Here is a 21,503-nt window from a genome sequence, read left to right on the forward strand (position 1 = left end):
TTTGCTTTGGATAAAATCTAGTATTTAGCATCTGCTACTAACTAACATGACCTCAAACTTCAACACTGATTTCCGGATGAAAAGAAGTCAGAGGAGCCCCCGCCATTTCTCTTTTACAAAAGCACTCAAAACAAATGCTGTCTGAGGAGAATACTAACTCTTTCATAAGTCCTGCAGGGCTTGCAAATGCTCTAGAGTTTATTTAAAACCAGTAAAAGATCTGGACAGAGCTAGCTAGGCCCCAGAAACACACCTAGTCCCTCAAGGCTTATTATAGCACAGGATCAAAAGTCCAGATGATAAATCCGACCCTCCCCTCTCAACACTTTCCAGAGGCCCTCAGTTCACGTTGTTTTCTCTGCTACTGCTGCCAAGTTTCGCACTACAGACTCTTACATGGGTTCATAGCGCCATCTAGTGTGGAAAGTCTGTGCAAGCCTATCTATCTATCTATCTTACAGAAAATGATGATAGAAAAAATCATTGAATATTGATGGAATATTGAACACAATATCAGTTAAAGAACAGTTAAAGAATTTTGACAAAAGGTGTCCTTTTTCCTGGTTAAATTTTAAAATATTTCACATATACATCTTCTGTATTGTTATGCTTTCATTAAGTAAACTGTGTACATCTTAGAGCAATAATTTTACAAATTACACCCACCTTGCACATCCTTTGCCAGAAATCCATTCATCCCTACTTCTCCAAAACATTTTTACAGTACTGCAGGTGTTAAAGAAAGTACTGTAGTTGTTTTATTGCCATGTAGAAAAATGTCTACCCTAGCTTCTAGTCTTTTACCCCAGTTTCATTCCTTTATTAGAACAGTATGTGTAGGGGCTATTTAGGCGAAATAAAACTGATGATTTACCTGTAAAAATTAAGAAATATAATACAGTATTAAAATAATTATAAATGATAATAAAACTATTATATAAGAATGAAAAAAGTCAGTTGTGTTGACATGTCACAATGCCTGGTTCCAGTGCTAAAACCAAGTGGTATTCACAGTTTCTTTACCGAAAACGGATCAAAGTGACCGGAAGACAATCGAAGGCACATTCCCCCAGTGCTATGACGATGCTCTGTGCTCATAACCGGGCTCTGTGTGTCTGCCCACCCGAGGAAGGCGAAGGGGGTGATTCCTCAAGGGGTGGGGTGGGCAACAATGCGCGCTGTTGAATGGTGAGCGCATAGTGAATGAAGTTTCAATGGAGGAGGCAAGGATGCGCGCGACAGCGCACGCGCCACACCCCCGCCTTTAATTAAAACATCTCAGGGTTCGGCTGAGTGCGAGCGAAGATGGCGACAGAGTAGAGGAGACCACGGAAAGATGACAAGCCCCCTACAGACAGACAAACGCGCACGAGCTCTTCACCCCACCGCCTCAGAGATGCCCGCGAATGAGTAAGACGCGGCTGCGTACGATGTGTTGTCAAGGAGATGCGGGGTAGGTGATGGAGTCTCGCGGCATGTGCTTTATCATGCACTGTCTCGGTAATTCAGACGCAGGTGTTTGCAGTGCAGCTTCATTTTGAGCAGCAGGTGAAAGGGATGCTTCGAGCCATCATGTAAACGCCGCGGTGGGGAATATTGCGGAGGAGACCCGCCCGTGTGAGCTCGCGCTTTGTCTCCCCCTCTAAAATATGATCACGGGCGCCTGGCGGTGTGGAAGGAAACTTGACGCCGAGTTAGAAATCTGCCGCGTGACCGAACCCATCGACAAACCGTGCGCGGAGCCGGAGAAGGTGCAGAGATGGCGCATGAGCCTCGCGTCGCTGCTCTTTTTCACGGCGCTCCTGTCTGATCACCTCTGGCTCTGCGCGGGAGGCAAGCTCCGCTCGAGAGACCGGACTCACCGGAGAACCTGGAGCAACGCGACTCACGACGCCCAGACGGGCCTTCGCGATGAGGACTGCGGGGTTCTCTTGAGCAATCTGACAGAAAACGGGCCAGAGTGCGTGGAGGCTGACGCGCGACGCCGCGCGCCTCTGGAGTCCGCGTGCTCTACGCTTTACCGACAGAAGAGCGGCTCGGTGAGCTCCTCCTATTCTATACCGGTGCCCACGGTGTCGCCACACGCGTTTTTGGAGTACTTCCGGAATTTTAGCTTGTCGTTTTGCGACGCGCTCACAATAGCGGACCTGCTGGAGAGCATGACCAGTCCAGACGGGCTCAACTGCACCCTGGCGCGTGTCATTCGTGACCTGTTCAGCGGCGGACCGGAGGACGGGGACGTGTGCAGCGCGTGTGTTCACGCTTACATCCGACTCGACCAACACGCTCAGGAAAAATATGAGGAGTTTGACTTACTTACGCGCAAATATATGGCGGATGACTACTCAGTGCGCGCGCAAACGCACCTGTGTCAGGTGAGAGGCTCTTTTAGTTACTACCATAAACATTTTAGATGAGGTTGTGTACATGGATTTAAATGCTCTACAAGAAAGCACGTAGTAATACCAAGCACCCACAAACTTGAGTGAAACATTTAGCATAAATGTGAATAATGAGAGCATGGTCATTTTTGTGTTGCAGGCAGTGTATAAAGCCTGGCTTTGTGCAGAATATTTTCCAGTTCCCCAGCGGCAGTGTGTAAGGTGGCTCCCGTGCAGGCACTACTGTGGTGAGGTCACAGCCAGCTGCCCCTTCATCCTACCTGACAACGACCGTCTGCTGTATGCCGGCCTGCCCAGCTTTCTCTGTGCAGGTAAACGTCAATCAACGCAGGTAACACAGTACATACACTGTAAAGCTCAAAACTATATGGACAACCCCTTCTATTGCAGTAAATGTACAGAATTGTGTGCTTCCAACTTTGTTGCAACATTCTGGGCCGGTTGCATGAAAGTCCTTAAGTTAAGAAAACCCTACATTATGAGGTTAAGGGTACCCTTAGGTTCTAACATGGGTTGCAAGAAAAAAAAAAAAACTTAAGGAACCTTAAGGCTGTCATTAAGTATTTTCCCTTAATTACTTAAGTGTTCTCTTAAGTTCTTTTATGCATTGCAACAAAGTTCTTAGTAACCATTTAGCCCTAAAAAAATTTAAGGGACCAAAACAGGTCCCTTATGTCATCTGCTGAACTCAGACGCGATGGATGCGGGTCTAGGATTCAGACACAATATAACACGATATGCTTTTTTCTTATTCTTGTTTTCCGGTTGGAAAAATTAATAGGAATGCTTCTTGTTTGCTGATTGGCTGAAGTTTGTGATAATCTACACGATCAAAGTTTCAATGCCAAATTTCTCAAGCTTTTAACATTCATAAATGTAATTTCTGTTCACATGCTTTTTTTGCTCCTTGGGAAACTAATGATAATGATATTTTAACTATCCAGTCAAATCAAATCTGTTATGTGGTATTCAAGACATGCTTTTTTAAATGATATATAGGTGAATAATAGTAATAGTAATAATAATAATATTAATAATAACAATATGCACCAAAATAAATGTTATAAATTCAAAATATATATATAATATACACCACAGATCAAAAGTTTGGGGTCGGTAAGGATTCTTAATGTTTTTGAAAAAAGTCTCTTATGCTCACCACGACTGTTCAGAAATACAGTAATAATGTGAAATATCACTACAATTTCAACAAACTAAGTTTTCTATTTGAATCTATTTTAAAAGGTATTTTATTCCTGTTACTCCAGTCTTCAGTGTCACAAGATCCTTCAGAATGCTAATATGCTGATTTGGTGCTCAAGAAACATTTCTTCTTCTTCTTCTTCTTCTTATTATTATTATTATTATTATTACTAGTGTCACAATTCCTTGCGTCTTTGTTTCATGGACTCTTATTTTGATATTGTTTTGTCTTGTTGTGCCCATGTTCAGTTCCTGTGGTTTAGTTCCTGTTTCCCTTGTTTCCATTGCTGTCTTGTTTTGTTTACATAGCAACCCTTGTTCAGTCAAAATCGAGGGAGCGAGGGTCTGTCCATATAAACTTCCCTCGTCCACTTCACGAAGTGGAACGAACTTCAAAATGGCGGCAGGGATTCCCCCGAGGGGAAGTGCTTAGGGAAGTTCACGAGTGCATGTCTAAAACTGGAGTGGAACGCAGCCTTGTTAGTTTCCTTATCAACCCTTGTTTGTTACCATGACAAAATATCACCTACACCTGTCCTTCATTTACCCCTATCATCTTGTGAATATAAGGGGTCATTTGCATGACACCATTTTTAACTAAAAATTTAATTTATGTGTTTTGGTCATTCATTTATATGGCAACAGCATTTTGGTGGCCTGAAAAAGCAAGTGTTCAGTCTTTAGACGCGTAATGTTTCTTTACAAAGTGACATCGCCAACTATTTATTATACCATGTTGTAAATACCCATTTTTTGAGTGCAAGCAAAAACATGCTGTTTTGGTGCATGTGTCTTTAAATGCAAATAAGCTTCTGCTCCCTGCCCCCCTATCCAGAATAGCACTTCCTTCATTCACAGCTCCTGCATGCATCAGATACTCTGCTAAATGCTAAAAACAAGACATCTGCTTGGTTTTGATTATCACCTATATCCCAATCACGCCCAGGGACATTGCAGGTCTTCTTCATCATGAAAGTTTATTATCTGCATGCGTTTTAAAGCTATAGTATACCGGTATAAACTTCAATAAAATTTATAGTTTAATGAGCGTTTTCACTGGCAGGTAGACCAATGTCTTGTGAGTATTAAACTAACTTCTCTTCACGTTTTATTGTGCTTAAACTGTCAAATACACAAAAGGTTGACAAAAACACACAAAGTTCACATAAATACAGTTGGTTATGTCTGTGAACGTAAACAGCAGGGACAGAAATGGCATGTGTATATTAGATCTGTGGTGCATTCCCTTCAAAAACAAAACTAATCCATTGCGTCTTCTGCGGCTGAGATGTCGGGAGTAAATGAAGACTGTTATGTTCACTCTTACATCCAACAACAAAACACCTCAATTGCTTACCAGACAATCCTGTAGCTACAGCTGCCTTGGCGTCGAGACAATGGCGTACTCTGTACAACTCGCTCAGGGCGGAGTCTATGCTACTACGGCAGTGTCCATTAACAGTCGTGGGCGGGGCCTGTACAAAGTGACGTCAGTTTGTACAGAATCTGCAAATGGCTTGTTCTGAGACACTACTTATTCTACTGACCCCAAACATTTAAATGGTAGTGTATATGTTACCGGCAATGCGTGATTATGCGTTTTTGTGATTATGTTGCATACTTTTCCTAGGCATTCTATACATTACCTAGGTATTATACAGAATGACAAGCCGGCTGGCCCTTTGGCATTGTATAGAATGCCTAGGAAATGTGTGAAATATAAACCATTTCATACTTTGCCTACAAACTTCAGGCATTCTATATATTCCCAGGCATTCTATACAATGCCGGATTTCACACATTGCCGGTCACATATATAATAATAGGCCTAAGTATAATAAATATTCAGAGAAAGACAATTAGACTACATTTTATTTGATGGGGGGTGGTAAGGGACCTATAATGGGTAGGGGGACACTGGGTTGAGAACCACTGTTCTATATGGACCTCACTGTGTGCACAGGCTCATTGCTATGCTGGAATAGAAAAGGGTATTCTTCAAACTGCTGCAATGAAGTTGAATTCTTGAGAAAATTTTTCCCCCACAGAAATTACACATTTGGCATTATAAAATGGTTAGTTCCTGTCCTTGATTCTGATTGGTCAATAGCTATGTTTTATTCATGATAAAACACGACTATGACCGCTTCACCCAACAGTTCTGTGTATCACTACACAACACCCTTAGCAACCACTCTCAGCAACGTAAATTGTTTGTTCTCAATTGATATTGTTCAGTGAAACTTACTGTATTATGTAGAATTGTGAGAAAAAGATTGAGTGAGTGAGTTTATTACCTCCATTCAGATTTAGCATTTTCCTTCAGGTCAGTCCCATGTTCATAATAAAAAATCTGTTTAAATGTCCGATGTATTATCTTGTCCTTTTAACAGTTAAAGGGTTTTCCCGTGACTGACAGCGCTAGTCAAAGCATTTGTCAGTTGCATCTTGTTCCGTGTTCACAACAATTCAGTCTTTTCAATATAAAAGTCTTCGCTACTGACTGACAAACTCATAAAGACAGTCTTTGCCATAATGGTGTAATAATGTAACTTCTATTGCTGTTCATGGTCAGGGACTATTTTTTCCAGTGGAAGGAAGGCTTTTAGTGAGACTTTACTTCATGAAAGTTGCATTGATACATATATTTTTTGGTTTTAATATTTGTATTGTGTAGTAACCGTTTTATAGAAGTAATAAGGTACTCGAGGCTAGTGTTGTATCGTGAATAAGTCACGGCTGAAGGGATTGCAGGCAGTCTGCTTTGCGTTGTGCCTAACAACGCCCTTATTAGATATTAAGCAGACACTTTGATCCATATGCATTTTTAATTGGTGGTCACTTGGATCAAAATAAAATTAACTAGTTAACCATTAAACTATTTACACCACTGTCTCCACTGCCACAACATAGTTAACATTTATTATTAGGAAAGGGAATTGCAAGGAATTTAACAATTGGTTCTGATTCCTCTCATTTGAATTTGTTGAAAACTATTTGGAAAATGCAAACTCTGTTTCCAAATGTAATTAAATAATAAATGTAAAACAAAGAACAAGTCTTTTATTTTTATAAAATACCACTGATAAAACTGTTATAAATGACTAAAACTGAAATAAAAGTAAAGTTCATGCTAAATAGACATTTTCAAAACTAATAAAAATGACAAAAGCACATAACAAAATCACTTAAACTAAAATTAGTATGAAAACTGAAAATATAAAAACAAAAGCTAATTCAAAATATTAATAAACATTGGGTTCATGGAGCTCAACGTGATGAAATGAATGACTTGCTGTTCAGTGAGTGAGTCGGAAAAAACTCCAACTGATTTGTGTTTGTGGTTTAATAAGAAGAACCAGCTTATTGGAGATATTCATTCAGAAATGTTTGTTTTTGATTCGCTAATATGACTCAACTCCTAAGAGCCATTGGCTCTGTGTACAGTGTTCTGTCCTACTCTAAGCCAGTGTTTCTCTCTCTCATCAGGGTTTGAAGAGGAATATTTGACCAGTCAGGGTCCAGACTGCTGTGATGTCAGATGGAGTGGGTGTGACTCCGCTGTAGGCGCTGCATGTGCTCTGACACGCCTCCCGGGCTCATTTTCTTTGCATAGGAGGTTATCATCAGGGGCGGTGTCATGTACAAATCGTCTTCATGGCAGTAAATTAAAACTGTGTGTGCTTGTTCTCTTCTTACTGCACACTGTCATCTCCATAACAACATTTCAGCATTGCAGCACTGGCTCCTTGGAGGCAATAGTACCTCTAGAAGAAGTTCCCATGAGAGAGGAGTAAGAGACTGGAATATCTCCCCCTTTTGGAAGACGCACATACTGTGAGAGTGTTTTTGTCTGCTGTGCATGAGACGAACCTTACCAAATGCCTGGAAAACACAGGAAGTCTCAAGCGTCTGTGCCTGTCTTTTTGAGGGTTGGAACATCTGGCTCGATCTGAGCGTGCATGTATCAGTGTGTTTGTTTGAGCGAGTGAGGGAGTGAATATTTTTAACTGTTTTTCAGTGTTTCGTTTGTTTTATCAGGACTAACTGCACATGCTAAAACACAGTTCATGAATGACAATCTTCTTTTGTTTTAGATAACACTCATGGAAACAAAAACGATTGTTTGAATAATGGATGGATGACATTGTTACATTTCTCCTCTAATAAAACCAACACTACTGGAGACATTTTTCATATTTATGATTCTCTTATATACATATTACAGGAGCAATCTGCATTTAGGGTGGTTTCTGTTGGCATTTTCTATTACGTGTTCTTTTGTATGTCTTTTAACAGTATTATTTTCTGTTTTATGGTCTGTTCATAGCTGTTCCTCTCTTTCTCTCTTTAAAGGCTTCCACACACTGCTGTAGCCAACACCTATTAACGCCTCTCACATCTACTCATGGGTTTTATGTTGTTCTTGATGTTTAGGGCTGTTAAGGGGGCTTTGGTAGTTACCATTTAGCAGATGCTTTTCTTCCAAAACAACTCAGTGCACTGAAAAAAAAATACTGTGAGAAAAACTTTGGAAACATTACAAATTCACTCCATGTGGTCTGTCACAGTTCTACAAACTCTCCAATAACAACATGAAAACAAGTTTGAAATTATTACATCAATCAGTCAGGGTGGTTTGGGGAACTTACAGCATTTAAATAAGGGTCAGTGAAATCCACTTTGATAGTAAGTGTATATATTTCAGTCTGCTCTGTTGTCAGACTGAGAAGCAGTTGTGGGAGAAAAATTAGCTGTGTTTAAGTGTCCCAGAAAGACTGACTGCATTAGTGGTGAGGATTTAGATTCTTTTGGCAGGTTGTATCATAACGTCAGTAGGTGGCGACAAGTGACTGTCTTTTTGACTGAGTTGGTGGTTTGTTTATAATGATTCTTTCAAAAGCAGTGAATCAAGGATCAGTTCACTTTCAAATGAAAATTACCTCAAGCTTTACTCACCCTCAAGCCAACCTAGGTGTATATGACTTTCTTCATTCTGATGAACACAACCTGAGATATGTTAATAATTATCCTGATGCATCCGAACTTTATAGTGGCAGTGAACAGGATCAATGAGTATGAGCTGAAAAAAGCGCCTCCACCCACATCCATCCATCCATCCATCATAAACATACTCCACACAGCTCCGGGGGGTTAATAAAGGCCTTCTGATGTGAAGCGATGCATTTGTGTAAAAATCCATACCCATATTTAACAAGTTATGAAGTACAATATCTAGCTTCCGCCAGACCGCCTTCTGTATTCTACTTATGAAGAAAGTGTAAAACTCTCGCAGTTAAAAAAGCTTATGCTACGTCCTACGCCTTCCCTATTCAACTTACAGAAAAAGCTTAACTGACGTGACGCCAGTTCCGTTTTTTCCGTAATTTGAATACGGAAGGCGGTCTGGCGGAAGCTAGATATTTTACTTCATAACTTGTTAAATATGGAAATTTTTTTTACACAAACGCATCGCTTCACATGTTTATGATGGATGGATGTGGATGGAGACACTTTATTCAGCTCATACTCGTTGATCCCGCTCACTGCCATTATAAAGCTTGGATGTGTCAGGATATTTATTAATATATCTCTGATTGTGTTCATCAGAAAGAAGAAAGTCACATACACCTAGGATGGCTTGAGGGTGAGTAAAGCTTGGGGTAATTTTCATTTGAAAGTGAACAAATCCTTTAATTCAAGAATGATACAAATGACTGGCTTTATTAGTCAGTCACTGAATCATTCATTCAAACGATTCGTTCAAAACACTGAATTATTTAGGAACGAATCAAGTGACTGGCTTTATGGGTGAGCCACTAAATTATTAATTTAAACAACTAATTCAAAAACAATAGGCTTGTTCAACTTGAAGCAGTGCTGCACAGACCGTTCGTATATCACATCAAAGTACCGCGAGAGTTATTCTAAAGCATACAGAGCTGTCAGCTCTCTAATCGCTTTCGCTGTACTTTGATGTCATACATCGATCGGTCTGTGCAACACTGCTTTGAGTCGAACAAGCCTACAGATTCATGAGGCCACGTACACACTGTAAGTTTCAGGAGTGACAACCGCATTTAAATGCGGGAGTGAATCCCCTAAATTATCGTTACGTGTGTGTACGGAACATGACTCACTCTCGAAAATGCGATGATTGACAGGAAACCAAAGCGACGTTCTGGCGTCTCTCGTGTTTGGTATCCGTTATCGTGACCAAAGTAATATTAAAGTGACAAAACACTCGTTTTTTTCAGCAATTTAACTAAACACACTAACACAGTCGACGGAGGCGTCGTGTTTTGTTTATGCTTGTATAGCCAGTTTCACACAGCGCGCGGCACTCATTCTGTGTTGCCATGGTCACTCATTATAAGCTTTTTGGGCTCGTCTCATAAAGCAAACGGGTTTATGGAGTTATTAAAGTGAGCAGACATGAATCGCGATTTTCAGCATAAAGCATTTGGATAGGCTTGTGCTTTCCCTGTGATTCGCCTCGCATACACGAGAGACACGCGTTACACCGGTGCACGTAAACGTCATTAACAACTAGTTGTTAAGTTCGGTTCCGTACACACTGCGTGGAATTTCTGTAAATGCGGTTGTCACTACCTGTATTTTTTGGGAGTTAATACGGTTGTAGAATGCGGTTGTCGCTCCGTATTTTACTGAACTGTGTGTGTACAGAACGCGATTAAGCACTAAAAGGTGTACTGACAACCGAATTTAGCTGCAGTGTGTACGTGGCCTCAGAAACGAAGCATGAGTGAGTCATTCAATCAAACAAACACACCCCTCCCTTTATTGCTCAGCCCCCAAAATGCACGAACACGCAATGCAAGAGTGGATGTCCCTTTATCATAGCAATCATATGATCATATCATAATGCTTTGTGAAAAATAAAGTGAATATGACAAATGAATGTCAAGGAAGAGCAAAAAAATAACATACAGTACACAAGAGTAGGCTGTACAAGCAAGAGTTTGTTGTTAGTCACCAGCAGCACAGCAGCTCCAGACAAACAACAACACTTAAAACTGTCCTGTTACTATAGTTAACATTACAACAACAACATATCTTGGTTCTGTGAAACATCAAAACCAATGTTACTCATGTATGGAGCAGAAACAACGCAACCTCTGTGTCTGTTTTCAGGCCTTCCCACTCTCTAATGTTTCTCCAGTGCTGGAAATCTTTTCTAATATTAACGTGGTTCCAAAAGCTCATGCCTGTTCATAACCCTTCTTTTCCCAGTGATATTCCTCTGACCTTTACTCTTTTGTAATGTCTCTCAGCCATCTCTCTTTCTACAATCTTTCTTCAAATCATGAGTGTATACGCCCCCTACCGTTGATTGGCTACAAGTGTGTTGTAGTGCTCGGTCCAATCCACATTCAACAGAGTTTCTCAGAAATCGCTTACTGTACCTTTAAGTTCTTCATGTATTCAGTGTAGTTGCAGGACCTTTTTGTCTGGCTTTTTTCAGTGTTTGCATACTGTAAAACAGGAACATTTCTAGTCGGGGACAAGACACTAAAAACCGGGACTTTCCCCAGTAAACGGGGACATCTGGTCACCCTAATAGATGGTTAAACACATCTAACTTGTTTCCTCTGCATATGTGTGTGTTCATTTCTCTGTATTGTTTCAGTTATCCAGGTCGTTGTTAGTCGTCAGGTAGAATTTACTCAACAGCAGCTGGGTCTGCTTATCCATTTGTTGAAGACATTGCCCTTTATCTCAGTGGCTTCATCAGTTTTCTGTGAGTGTTGAAGTCTGATAGATAAAGTCTGTGAGCTGAGTCATTGGATCTGTTCTCATGCTGCTGCTTCAGTGGGCCTTTTTTTCCTGCTGAAATGATCTCCTCCACGATCTAAACTTCTACCGGGATGTTCTGCATGAGCACAGACTTGAATCTTTCTGATTCTGATGCCAGTTCTCCATGTACGGACTTTGAGACTGTACTGTGGCAAACCAATGAGCCATGTATATCATTTTCTACTCATTCTTTTATTTACCCGTCAAATGTTAGTGCACGTCCTTTATAGGCCTGTGTGGTAATAGTTTTAGCCAGTAGGAGGTAGTGTTTTCTCATAGTGTGTGAGGTTTGAATGTATCTTGTATCTTGCAGATTGATCAGCATCAGTTTACCAACTTCACTGTATACCTCTACTTCATACTGTAAATACCGCTGTCTTCCTTTTTGTAGTGAAAAGAATAGGCCTAGCTATTCGTAAAAAGGTCAAGAGACGCATTTCACAAGGAGGACTAATCGAAACATTTTATGGTTTGATCATTAGCTAATCTTCTGTAAACTGTAAAAAAAAAAAAAAAAAAAAAAAAAAAGTTCAGGAACGTTCTCTCACTCACTAAAATAAAGCAATCATATTTTAACATTAAGTTCATCTTTAGGATGGTTCCCGTTGTTACTATGTGCTACATTTTGTAAGCTACTGGCCTTACTAATAATAATTGTTCCTCAAAAACCTAGAACAAACCGTCTACACGTGTCTCTCTTTCTGTGTGTGTGTGATTACTGTTTTCTTAAACTCTTAGCACCCTGATTCCAGCCTCTCTGGAATCCGAATGGGCTGAATTCTCTGTTAAGTTAATTTGTATAATTTAATTTCAACTGCCCAAGGGTCTTAGAGCCATACCTGAATATTCACTGCAGTTTTTTTTTTTTTTTTTTTTTGGTTTGATGCATTTTTTTTTTTTTTTTTTTTTGGTTTGTTTATGTGCGCCTGCGTGTGTTTTGGCGAATGTTGTTGTTGCGCGTTCGCGTGCGCGCGCGTAAAAGCGTATGCGTTCGTGTGTTTAGAACTTGTTCCAGACTTTCTGGGTGGGTTAAGCTATTGTAATGATGCTTTTATTACATTATTTAGTAATGTCTGCGTTTATAGTTCTATCGTGAATTGTCAGAGGACATCGCCTGAGTGTGAGACAGCTAGACCGCGTGCATGTGTGTGTGGCGCTGAATCGATTCAGCAGCAGTGTAGCTGTGAATATTTAAGTGATTTAAGATTAAAGAGTCTGGAGTCGAATAAAAGCGGCCCAGATTTAATATAAAACCATATTAAAGAGATTCAGCTTTATGAGGTCACAGAGGATCTGCAATACACAGAGCACAGCTGTGAGTGGAGCGAGAACAGAGAAAGAGAAAGCAATGAAGTGAGAGGTCAGATATCATCCATCAACCTTGGACTGAATTTTTCTTCTGAATTACATATTAAGCTCTATAGATAGACTTTCCCTCTGAGCCTGCAGTAATGCTGACTCAGATTATGATACTGCATCATGTTTACTCAAAGTAAAAAAAAAAAAACCCTAGAGACAACTACAAAGTAGTTACATCCCTGCAGGATCTCTTCGTAAACCATCCATCCCGCCACTTCCATCCTGCTTTTTGCTGCCACTTTCACTATTTTTCACATTATTAGAGTGACAAGTCTGAAAAAGCAAGAGAAAGAATAGCCTTAGTGGTTTCTATAGAAAACTATTACTCAAACAGCACACAGCAGAAGAGTCATGCGATTGTAATAAATAACCGAGTATTTTGGAGTTAAATTAATATGGTGTGTGTGTGTGTATGTGTGTGCTTTGGTGCTTGACAGTATGATAAATGTGTGTAAGTTAGAGTGCATGTATGTGTATAATTTTGTTGTTTGAAAAGCAGTGTGTGCTTGTGTGTTTCTGTGCATGTGTGTGTCATTTGATGTTTTTGTTTGATTGGCAGTCCTGTCCTGCTTTTAACACTCAGTCTGCTCTGATTCTCAACATATGCCACAATTACACTACCAGTCCTCAGTTCTAACTCTTTAAAGATGTGGAACTTCACACACTTGCACGCTCACACATGCGCACACACTCTCACTGAGTAAGCCTAATATACAAACATGTGGTTAGGGAAAGTTTGACAAGAAGGATCAAGATTGTTTAAGAGTAAAATAAATAAATAAATCATGATCTAAATCATGATTTCCAAGGGTCCTTGGGGGTCTCTTATGGATCTCCAGGTGGGTCTGTGAAAGATTTTCATGACATTTTTATATCTATTAACTAATGTCTAACATTCTAATTAATAATTTATTAAGCATTAGCTATATAAAGTAATAATGCTAGTTGTTTAAAATGTAGCCTAAGTATAGACCTATATGCTGGGAGTCTCTAGTTTGAAAACCCCCTGGTCTAGAAAGACAACCAAACGAATTAGAAAACTCTTGACTTCATCAGCTAACTTATTTTTTACAGATTGTTCCTTTCAAGAGGTTACGAAATGGGAAATATTGTGTAATCGGCAGCGAACGTGTGACGCTATTGGTAGCGCTATGATTTGTGTTTGTTTGCGTCCTCTGATGAATGTCGTAGTCGTAGTGCCTCGCGCTCTTTTCCGCGGGAGGATTTTCAATGAGTTGACGTCACGCCGGCAGCCAATCAGCTGCTAGGGGTCGGTCTCTGGAACTGGCCGCAGTAGGTTATCAGCCTGAAACCTCGCAGTCCGAGGTCAGGAAGCCAGATGAGCCCGCAGAGAAGCGATTGCTCACCGCGACCAGCCTAAGCCAACAGTCGCTGAGAGGACGAGGAAGTTCGGTATGAGCGGCAATGCTAACTGACCTGCACGCAGCCATGGTACCGAAGCGCGAGCCGGCGAAGTTGGAAGAGCGCGAGCGCACGCAGGCGGCGTGTGAGTGCCAAAGCCAATGCAACAACTGCAAAATCTTCCTGAGTTTATTCATCCTCTCGCTCTCTCTGCACCTCGTCACTCTCTTCTGTTACCTGGACCTGCGCTCGGAGCTCAAACGCGAAATATCACAGAAAAACAAAGATGAGGTGTCATCAACGGGGCCAATCCCGCACTATGAAGCCACAGCGCCAGTGCTCCGGTTACCGGACACCGACCACCCAACAATAGACGATCAGGTAAACTGAGTTACTGAGTTATCTGTTGTTCTACACAAAGAGCAGGCAGGCAACGAAACTTGCTTCCTGCTCTCATGTCACTTTGCTTCAGCTTCTGTTATTGAGAAGAGAATTTCTTATTGTCTTGCACCCCAGACTATTGATTGTGTGTGTGTTTGGAGACCTTTTGTTAGAGTCCACTTCCTCTAGGTCAGTGCTTATAAATCCTGGTTCAGAAGTGTTGCAGCACTGTTCATTTTGGAGGTCTCCTTTATTTGACACACCCAGGTGAGGTCTTTGAGCATCTACTAATGCGCTGATGTGTAAAACATCCAAAATGTGCAGTGCTTTATTAGTCTTCTATAGGACCAGGATTGAAAAACAAGTAATTGTTTGAGACAGAAAGTCTCAGGTTATAATGATTTCTCATTGAGTGAGTGCTGTAAAATGATATATTTGTCCATTTTCAAGAGCCATAGCACATTTACATTTACACACACACACACAAAAAATCACTGCACTAAAATAAAACTTTAAAGCAGCAATTAAACTTTAAGTAAAATCAAACAAGTGCCAAAGTCACAGCCTGTAGCGATTAGGTCATTTCATTTTTTTTTATGTAACACTTTCTTTAAAAAAAATCATAAAATTAAGTAGAAATGACAAAATTGTGATAAGTTAAAATTAATGTAAAAAACAAAAATGATCTTTTACACTGTATTTGTTGTAATCAGTATAACTATTATTAGTATAATATGCTATTATATTAATATTATAATATGCACATTCAGCCACAAAAAAAAAAAAAAAAATGCAATCTGCATTTAAGGCTTTTGCTCAAAGGCACATGAATTGCCTTTTGCAGGGGTTCAGTTCCCTGCGAGGGTCTTTAACCCTTTAACCCCTAGATATGACAACCACCTACCTAGTTTGTGAGCTAAACTTCAGTCACTGATTTAGATGAGCATTTGTCTCTCGCTCCACTCACGTTGTGCGTCAAAAGCCCGGGAGTAACAAGCTTCTCGTAACTGTGAATCGTTCACCTGCAGGGGACATTTGTTCTGTTTAAACAACATCTGTCCTTTTTACGAGTTCTCTTCATCAGACGCACTTTTACTGTCAGGCGGCACAGGTCGCTGTTTATTTAGCATTCGCTGCGGTTTGGCCCGAACTCGTGTTTGATTCCTTTGGCAAAAGGCCAGGCTCGTCGCAGCATTTCCTGATGTTCACCCCGCGGGCAGTGCATTAGTGCTGAATCCAGAGCGCTTGGCTCAGGGATGCGTTTTATTAGACATAACTGGAGGTGAATTCTGGAGGTAGAGTTACACACACAGAAGATTCCTTCCTGCAGTGAATGAATGAATCTAACGTACGACTATGGCCTTTCTGAAGTGAATATCAGGGTGCAGAGACATCTCGTTCTTAAAGTTAGTTGTATAAACTGTATGAACTGTCTTGTTTGCTTACTATGATAATGATATAGATGTTGTCATCCTAATTGTCCATTACTGCATCCACAATTTTCATATGTGATTTTAGAGTGTATGGAGCAGCCCTACATAGGTGCACATGGCATCGGTGTGTGATGGACACCATGTCTTGAACATTGAGGGGGACCAAATTTTTTTTTTTTTATGTAAAGCATAAAGAAATAGAACAGTGAATGAAATTCTAGGTCTAATTCTAGTGGAGAAATAATTGTTTGAACTATTAGCGAATAATATTTGCATTAATTTACATTAAAATATACACACATGCACTTTTATTTGTATGCCTAATATGTCAAAAACGTAAAACATTTCTCGTTTCGTCACACTCAGTTAGGAATTATATGAATCACGTAAATTTTCAATTCAAAACGGCCATATTTGAGAAAAAAGTCAAGTAGTTTGCATCACTGCATGCATGTTACTGTCGGTCTTTGACATTTCTAATGTAAAACAGTTGATGTATTAAATATTTCGCTATTTACATCTTACCTCACTCTTTCAATGTTAAACTGATGCTTCGAGCCGTTTCTAATTATGGGGGGGGGGGGGGGGGGGCTTGTCCCCCTCAATGTCAATGGTGGTTACGGCCCTGATGGACACTCACCTTGAAAGTATTGTTGCTAGGCATGGTGTTATTGTGTGCATGTGCGTGCCTATATGTGTCTGTGAGTATTGCGCTGATGCATGTCGGAAGGCGGCGTGTAACCATGACAACTCTGATTGATAGAGGGAGGCGTGAGCGTGGTTAGTCTCTCTGAGTAAAAATGACATGCAAGAAACCACAGAGCGAGAGAAAGCGTGTGTGCAACATGACCACTCTGCTGTCATGTAAAAACTGCTATAATTAATATAGTTTCCCTAGGAAAACAAAAACAACCAAAATCATTTTTAAATTTGTTTTGGTATGTTGTATGGTTGACGTTTTTATGACAAAACGGTATTACTTAATACTAGTGCATGGTGTAAGTATAAGGTTGCACAAAATAACGGTACTATCAGTATTGTGTATATATATAACGGTCAAACCTGAATATTTAATTGTGCATGCTCATTTCTTTTAATGTTTAGTTTACCTTTGTCGCTGTCTAATGCATTCTTAAAGTCAATATTTTAAAAGGATAGTAATTTAATAACACTGTTAAATGTAATCTTCTTGACCAAATCAAAATACTAGTTTTTCTAACTCTTTCTCTCTGTTCATTATAATGTCGTGATGCCTAAACGTACTTGTATCATTTAAAATGATTGTTTTTGGTGTTTGATTTTTAAAGACCAAATTGTATAAAATGTACATATCGGCCATTTATTATTGGTCATAATCCCTACATACCTGAAATACTCTCTATCAGATATGAAAATGTTATCGACGTCTCATTGTAGCACATCCATCTCTCTGTTTGTGCTCCAGTGAAGGTCATACCTGTTACAGTGGATCAGACCTGCTTTTCTTTTACAGTGTAGATGGGATCTTTCCTTTGTTAGAGTTTATGTGTGTGTGAGAGAGAGTATGGGAAAACGAAGGGAATATTTTCCCCATCAACCTCTCTCTTTCTCTCTCAGGCATTATGGCATGTGGCCAGATCGCAGTGTGAGCTCTCTAATGCACACACACACTATTCCTTATTAAGCTTTGTAGGTATGGGATTCCTCCTCGACAGGATATTACATTAATGGATGGAGTCAGCCACACTCTAATTACTCTCCATTCAACTATTTACCGCTGTAACTAATACACACACAAGTTTCTCACATGCTCGCGGTGTGTTAGCCCGAGTCCTTTGTCCTTTGAGTTAGCAGTGAGGAGTTAGCAGTAAGGAATGTGCTTGTTGATCAGCATCTTAGATCTGATATGGCTAACACTATATATCCCAGAGCGCTGCTCTGTCTGACTGATTGCAAAAGTGTGTGTGTATGTGTGTGCTAATGAGGGATCTAAGAGCGAGTTCACCTCAGCCAAACAGGTGTTAGAGAGCTGTGCTCTGAAGAAACAGAATGTTTGCACGACTTTAATGGCTTTACTTTAAACAGCTGGATCTATTTAAGGAGTCCCAGACAACAGCCAACACACAGATGTGTGTGTAAGTTTGGGAACCAAAGCTTTAAAATTACACATTAGAGCGGCATGATGATTGGATGGATGGATGAATGTAGATAGATCACTGAATCAACCTGACTACAATAGGTCACACAAATGAAACTGAAAGTTTTTTTTTTAAGGGTCAGATCAGGCAGACATACATTTTATTTTTTTATTTTTTTTAATCTTTTTTACAAACTAAATGGATAGAATTCTATGGTGTCAGAGTAGCTCAACTCTTTTCATAACAGTATGGCTTTTCCACTAACAAGCTATTTTTTAAACAAGTTGCAATATAGCGATGTCACACTACATTGCCTTTATCTGTGATTTTGTATTGCGCATCTCTAGTTTTTAGCTAAATGAACTAATTAATGTTTGTCTAAATTGTTCATTCTCGTTCTCTCATAAAATATTGAAAAATCTAAATAGTGAATCAGTTCATTTGGATGATTCTTTTAAATGAACCAGTTCAAATTGTTTTTCATTGAAGCGCAGCCCTTGTTAAGATTCCTGCACAATGACATTATACATTGTTTTTTGTAATTATGAACTGTCTAAAATAATATTGTAACATTTATTAAAATAATTAAAGAAAATATAATGTAAATGTTCTTTATCTCTTTCTCTCTTTTGTGGCAGATAAATACTGTTCTAAAAAGACTATTTTCAGATTAATAAATAGATAGATATTCACGGTAGGGCGGGCTGGGTATATACACAAATTTCAGGATTTGATTCGATTTCGATTCACATGCTTTTGATTCGATTCCAATTCGATATCGATTAATTTGAATATATATCAGATATACAGTACATGACAAATTTTCTCATGGAAAAAAAATTCTCAACTAATGCTGTAAACTAGGAATGCACCGATACCAGTATTGGCATTGGGCCCAATACTGTACACGTGAACTCGTACTCATTGAAATGCTCCGATACCAAAAACCAATACCACGTGGCTCGTGTACAGTGTTTGTGTCCAGACAAAGAAATTGACAAGAGAGCATAATGGAGATATCAGAGAAGGATGTCTATGAAGTAAATGTGTCTTATTAACCGAATATTAAACAAATTAAATATTCATGCATTGCTGCCGTTGCGAGTTAAGAGAAAAACGCAGAGTTTGTTGAGCGCATCTTTTTTATACAGACATCGCTGGAAGGTTTGTAGTTTGGTCGAATATGTCAATAGCAAAGAAAGTAAAATGAGGAACATATTACTAACATTAACTGATGATAAAGAGAGAGAGCGCACACACTTCTGTTGCATGCTCTTGGTTGCTGATCGCTCACTCAGCATACATGCGTCATTTGGATTAAAACTAAATCGCATATGTAAGTAAAAACATAAAGTGTTACATGATTTAAACAGGAATAATTAGGCGTGAAAATAATGGAATGAAATATCTTTACATATATATCCTTTAATTAACAAATTAAGCCTAAAAACTAATTAACTAATATTCTTCTGGTTTCTATACCCAATATTTTTAAAAATTACAAATGCAATGAATATACAGGTACCAAAAATGAAAGTATCAGTATCAGACTCGTTCTGGAAAAAGTTGTATCGGTGTGTCCCTACTGTAAAATATACAGGGAGTCAGTTGGTACTACATTACTATATTGAATGTTAAAATTAACTGATTTGTATACAAACACTTTACACATGGATTTTTTTATAATAAAGTTATAATACTACCTTTATAATTACATAATTATGTTTCTACTCCAATTCATTTTTTGAAATATAAATATTTAAATGGTGGCTGTCATAAAAACTTAACAGGTTTATTCAATCATACATTAAATATTGAAGAACAGTAAAAAAAATATATATATAATGAATATGTAATATGGTGCGTATATTTAGCAAAATGCTCTCTTCTAGTAGACTAACAAGTTTATGGTCACTGAATGGCTTTTCTGAGGTAAGTTTAACATTACATGACATTGATTACAAGCTTATTTATTGACGTCTTTCTGTGGTTGATTGAGTGATTACATGAGACATGATACATATTTTGGTAAGCTGTACTGTATCTTTTAACATACCTTGTGATGTTCATTCAAGTTTATTTCATGCTGTAACTAGTAGTAAAGCAGAAGTGATGATCCCTTCATGTCTGCTTCGTAATGCCGCTTCGCTTGATCTGAGGCGGCAACAGTGATCAAAACTGAACAAAATGAACAGAATTTGAAAGTAACAAAGCACGGAGCTTATTGCAAATTATTGTATGGGATGCGCGCTCCACTTTTCTGTTCATTCATCAGCAGAAAACAGCATAGACTAAAAGATTGATTATTGGGATTTAGGAATCAATATCGGTTCATAAAAATCGAGAAATCAATATTTTTTTACCCAGCCCAAATTCACAGTCCTGTTGCTTTTATTGTTTTTTGGTGGGTGTGACTTCATCTCCCCTTATTTACTGTTCTTGAGCTACATACCCAGGGTAGATGCTACCTAAACCATGACCTATGACCCTTCACACAAGCCTTCCACCTCAAAAACAACTGGAAACACATCAATGGCCTCTTTGACAATAAATTAAGCTTTTGAAATTTAAAAAGGTTTTTTTTAATGTGAGCTTATATTGGTTGTGACTGGAGTCTGAACACCCTGCCCCATTTTCAGCATGACTGTCCCTAAGTAACCCAGCGTGTGTGTCTGCTGGCCTGTGTGTCTTAGTATTTGTTTGTGTGCGCATGTTAATCTGTCTGTAAGAGCCTGTGTGTGTATGTATAACGTTGTATGTATAATAACACCCATTATTCTGGTCCTGCTTGGCATTTGTGAGGAATGCTCTGTCTTTCTGTTGTGGTGTGTGTATATGTGTGTATGTGTCTGTATCTGTTAATATTGTATTTTGTCTCTGTTGTGGTGATTTAAACTTTTCGCAGCGGTTTGTGTTTCCTGGTGGTTTCCGTCCTTGTTGACATCTGTGCGAGTATGTGTCTTTACACAGGAATGTAATTCCCTCTGTTGAATCCTAAACGAGTTTGGTTCGCCCTGGGGTTCACCGACTGAGAGAGTTCCAGACAAACATTATTGTCTGTGACCAGGCTATGATCTGTCATTAAGCTTAGAGATCAAGAGGTCATGTGTGAGTGTGTGTATATTTTGACAAGGCCTCCTGTTATCACTCCACTGAAATGACTCCTCTGAATAAAAGCAGTTAAGATGTTGTATGTTAAATTAATTTGAGCACAGCTGGGTGGGTGTATTTGATCATTTGTTGCCTTTGAGGAAACCTCCGTCCATTTGGAGAGGTAGAGGACAAAAAGAAGGGAAGATGAGTGAAATCTTGACTAAACAGGACAATCTAGCTCGGTGTCTGTGATATGTGAACCTCCCTGTGGTTTGAGATGAGAGCAGAGGCTTGTGTTGTTTTTGGAGTCATTACCAGCATATTCTTGATGGTCC

At 39.3% G+C, this 21,503-nt stretch overlaps 2 protein-coding genes across 7 annotated transcripts in view; both read left to right on the top strand.

Moving 5' to 3' along the window:
* Positions 1-1,155: 1,155 nt before the first annotated feature.
* On the top strand, positions 1,156-7,791 carry nalf2 (NALCN channel auxiliary factor 2). Of its 2 annotated transcripts, none has more exons than XM_051893956.1 (3): positions 1,156-2,375; positions 2,542-2,733; positions 7,095-7,261. In XM_051893956.1, the coding sequence occupies exons 1-3, from the start codon at positions 1,650-1,652 to the stop codon at positions 7,113-7,115; spliced, it is 939 nt and encodes a 312-aa protein (XP_051749916.1). In that variant the 5' UTR covers positions 1,156-1,649; the 3' UTR covers positions 7,116-7,261. The 2 variants fall into 2 exon arrangements, with proteins under 2 accessions (XP_051749916.1, XP_051749915.1); XM_051893955.1 differs by having other exon boundaries at positions 1,170-2,375; positions 2,542-2,713; positions 7,095-7,791.
* A 6,183-nt stretch (positions 7,792-13,974) lies between these two features.
* Positions 13,975-21,503, top strand: part of eda (ectodysplasin A) — a 41,434-nt gene continuing 33,905 nt past the window's right edge. For 3 of the 5 annotated variants that reach the window (XM_051895034.1, XM_051895036.1, XM_051895037.1), the window contains exon 1: positions 13,975-14,525. In XM_051895034.1, coding sequence (XP_051750994.1) covers positions 14,208-14,525 — 318 coding nt within the window. In that variant the 5' untranslated portion in view covers positions 13,975-14,207. The remainder of the gene's footprint in view (positions 14,526-21,503) is intronic. The other 2 variants (XM_051895033.1, XM_051895035.1) reach the window with 1 other exon arrangement.

This window comes from Ctenopharyngodon idella, chromosome 5 (genome assembly GCF_019924925.1).
Source record: "Ctenopharyngodon idella isolate HZGC_01 chromosome 5, HZGC01, whole genome shotgun sequence".
NCBI lineage: Eukaryota > Metazoa > Chordata > Actinopteri > Cypriniformes > Xenocyprididae > Ctenopharyngodon > Ctenopharyngodon idella.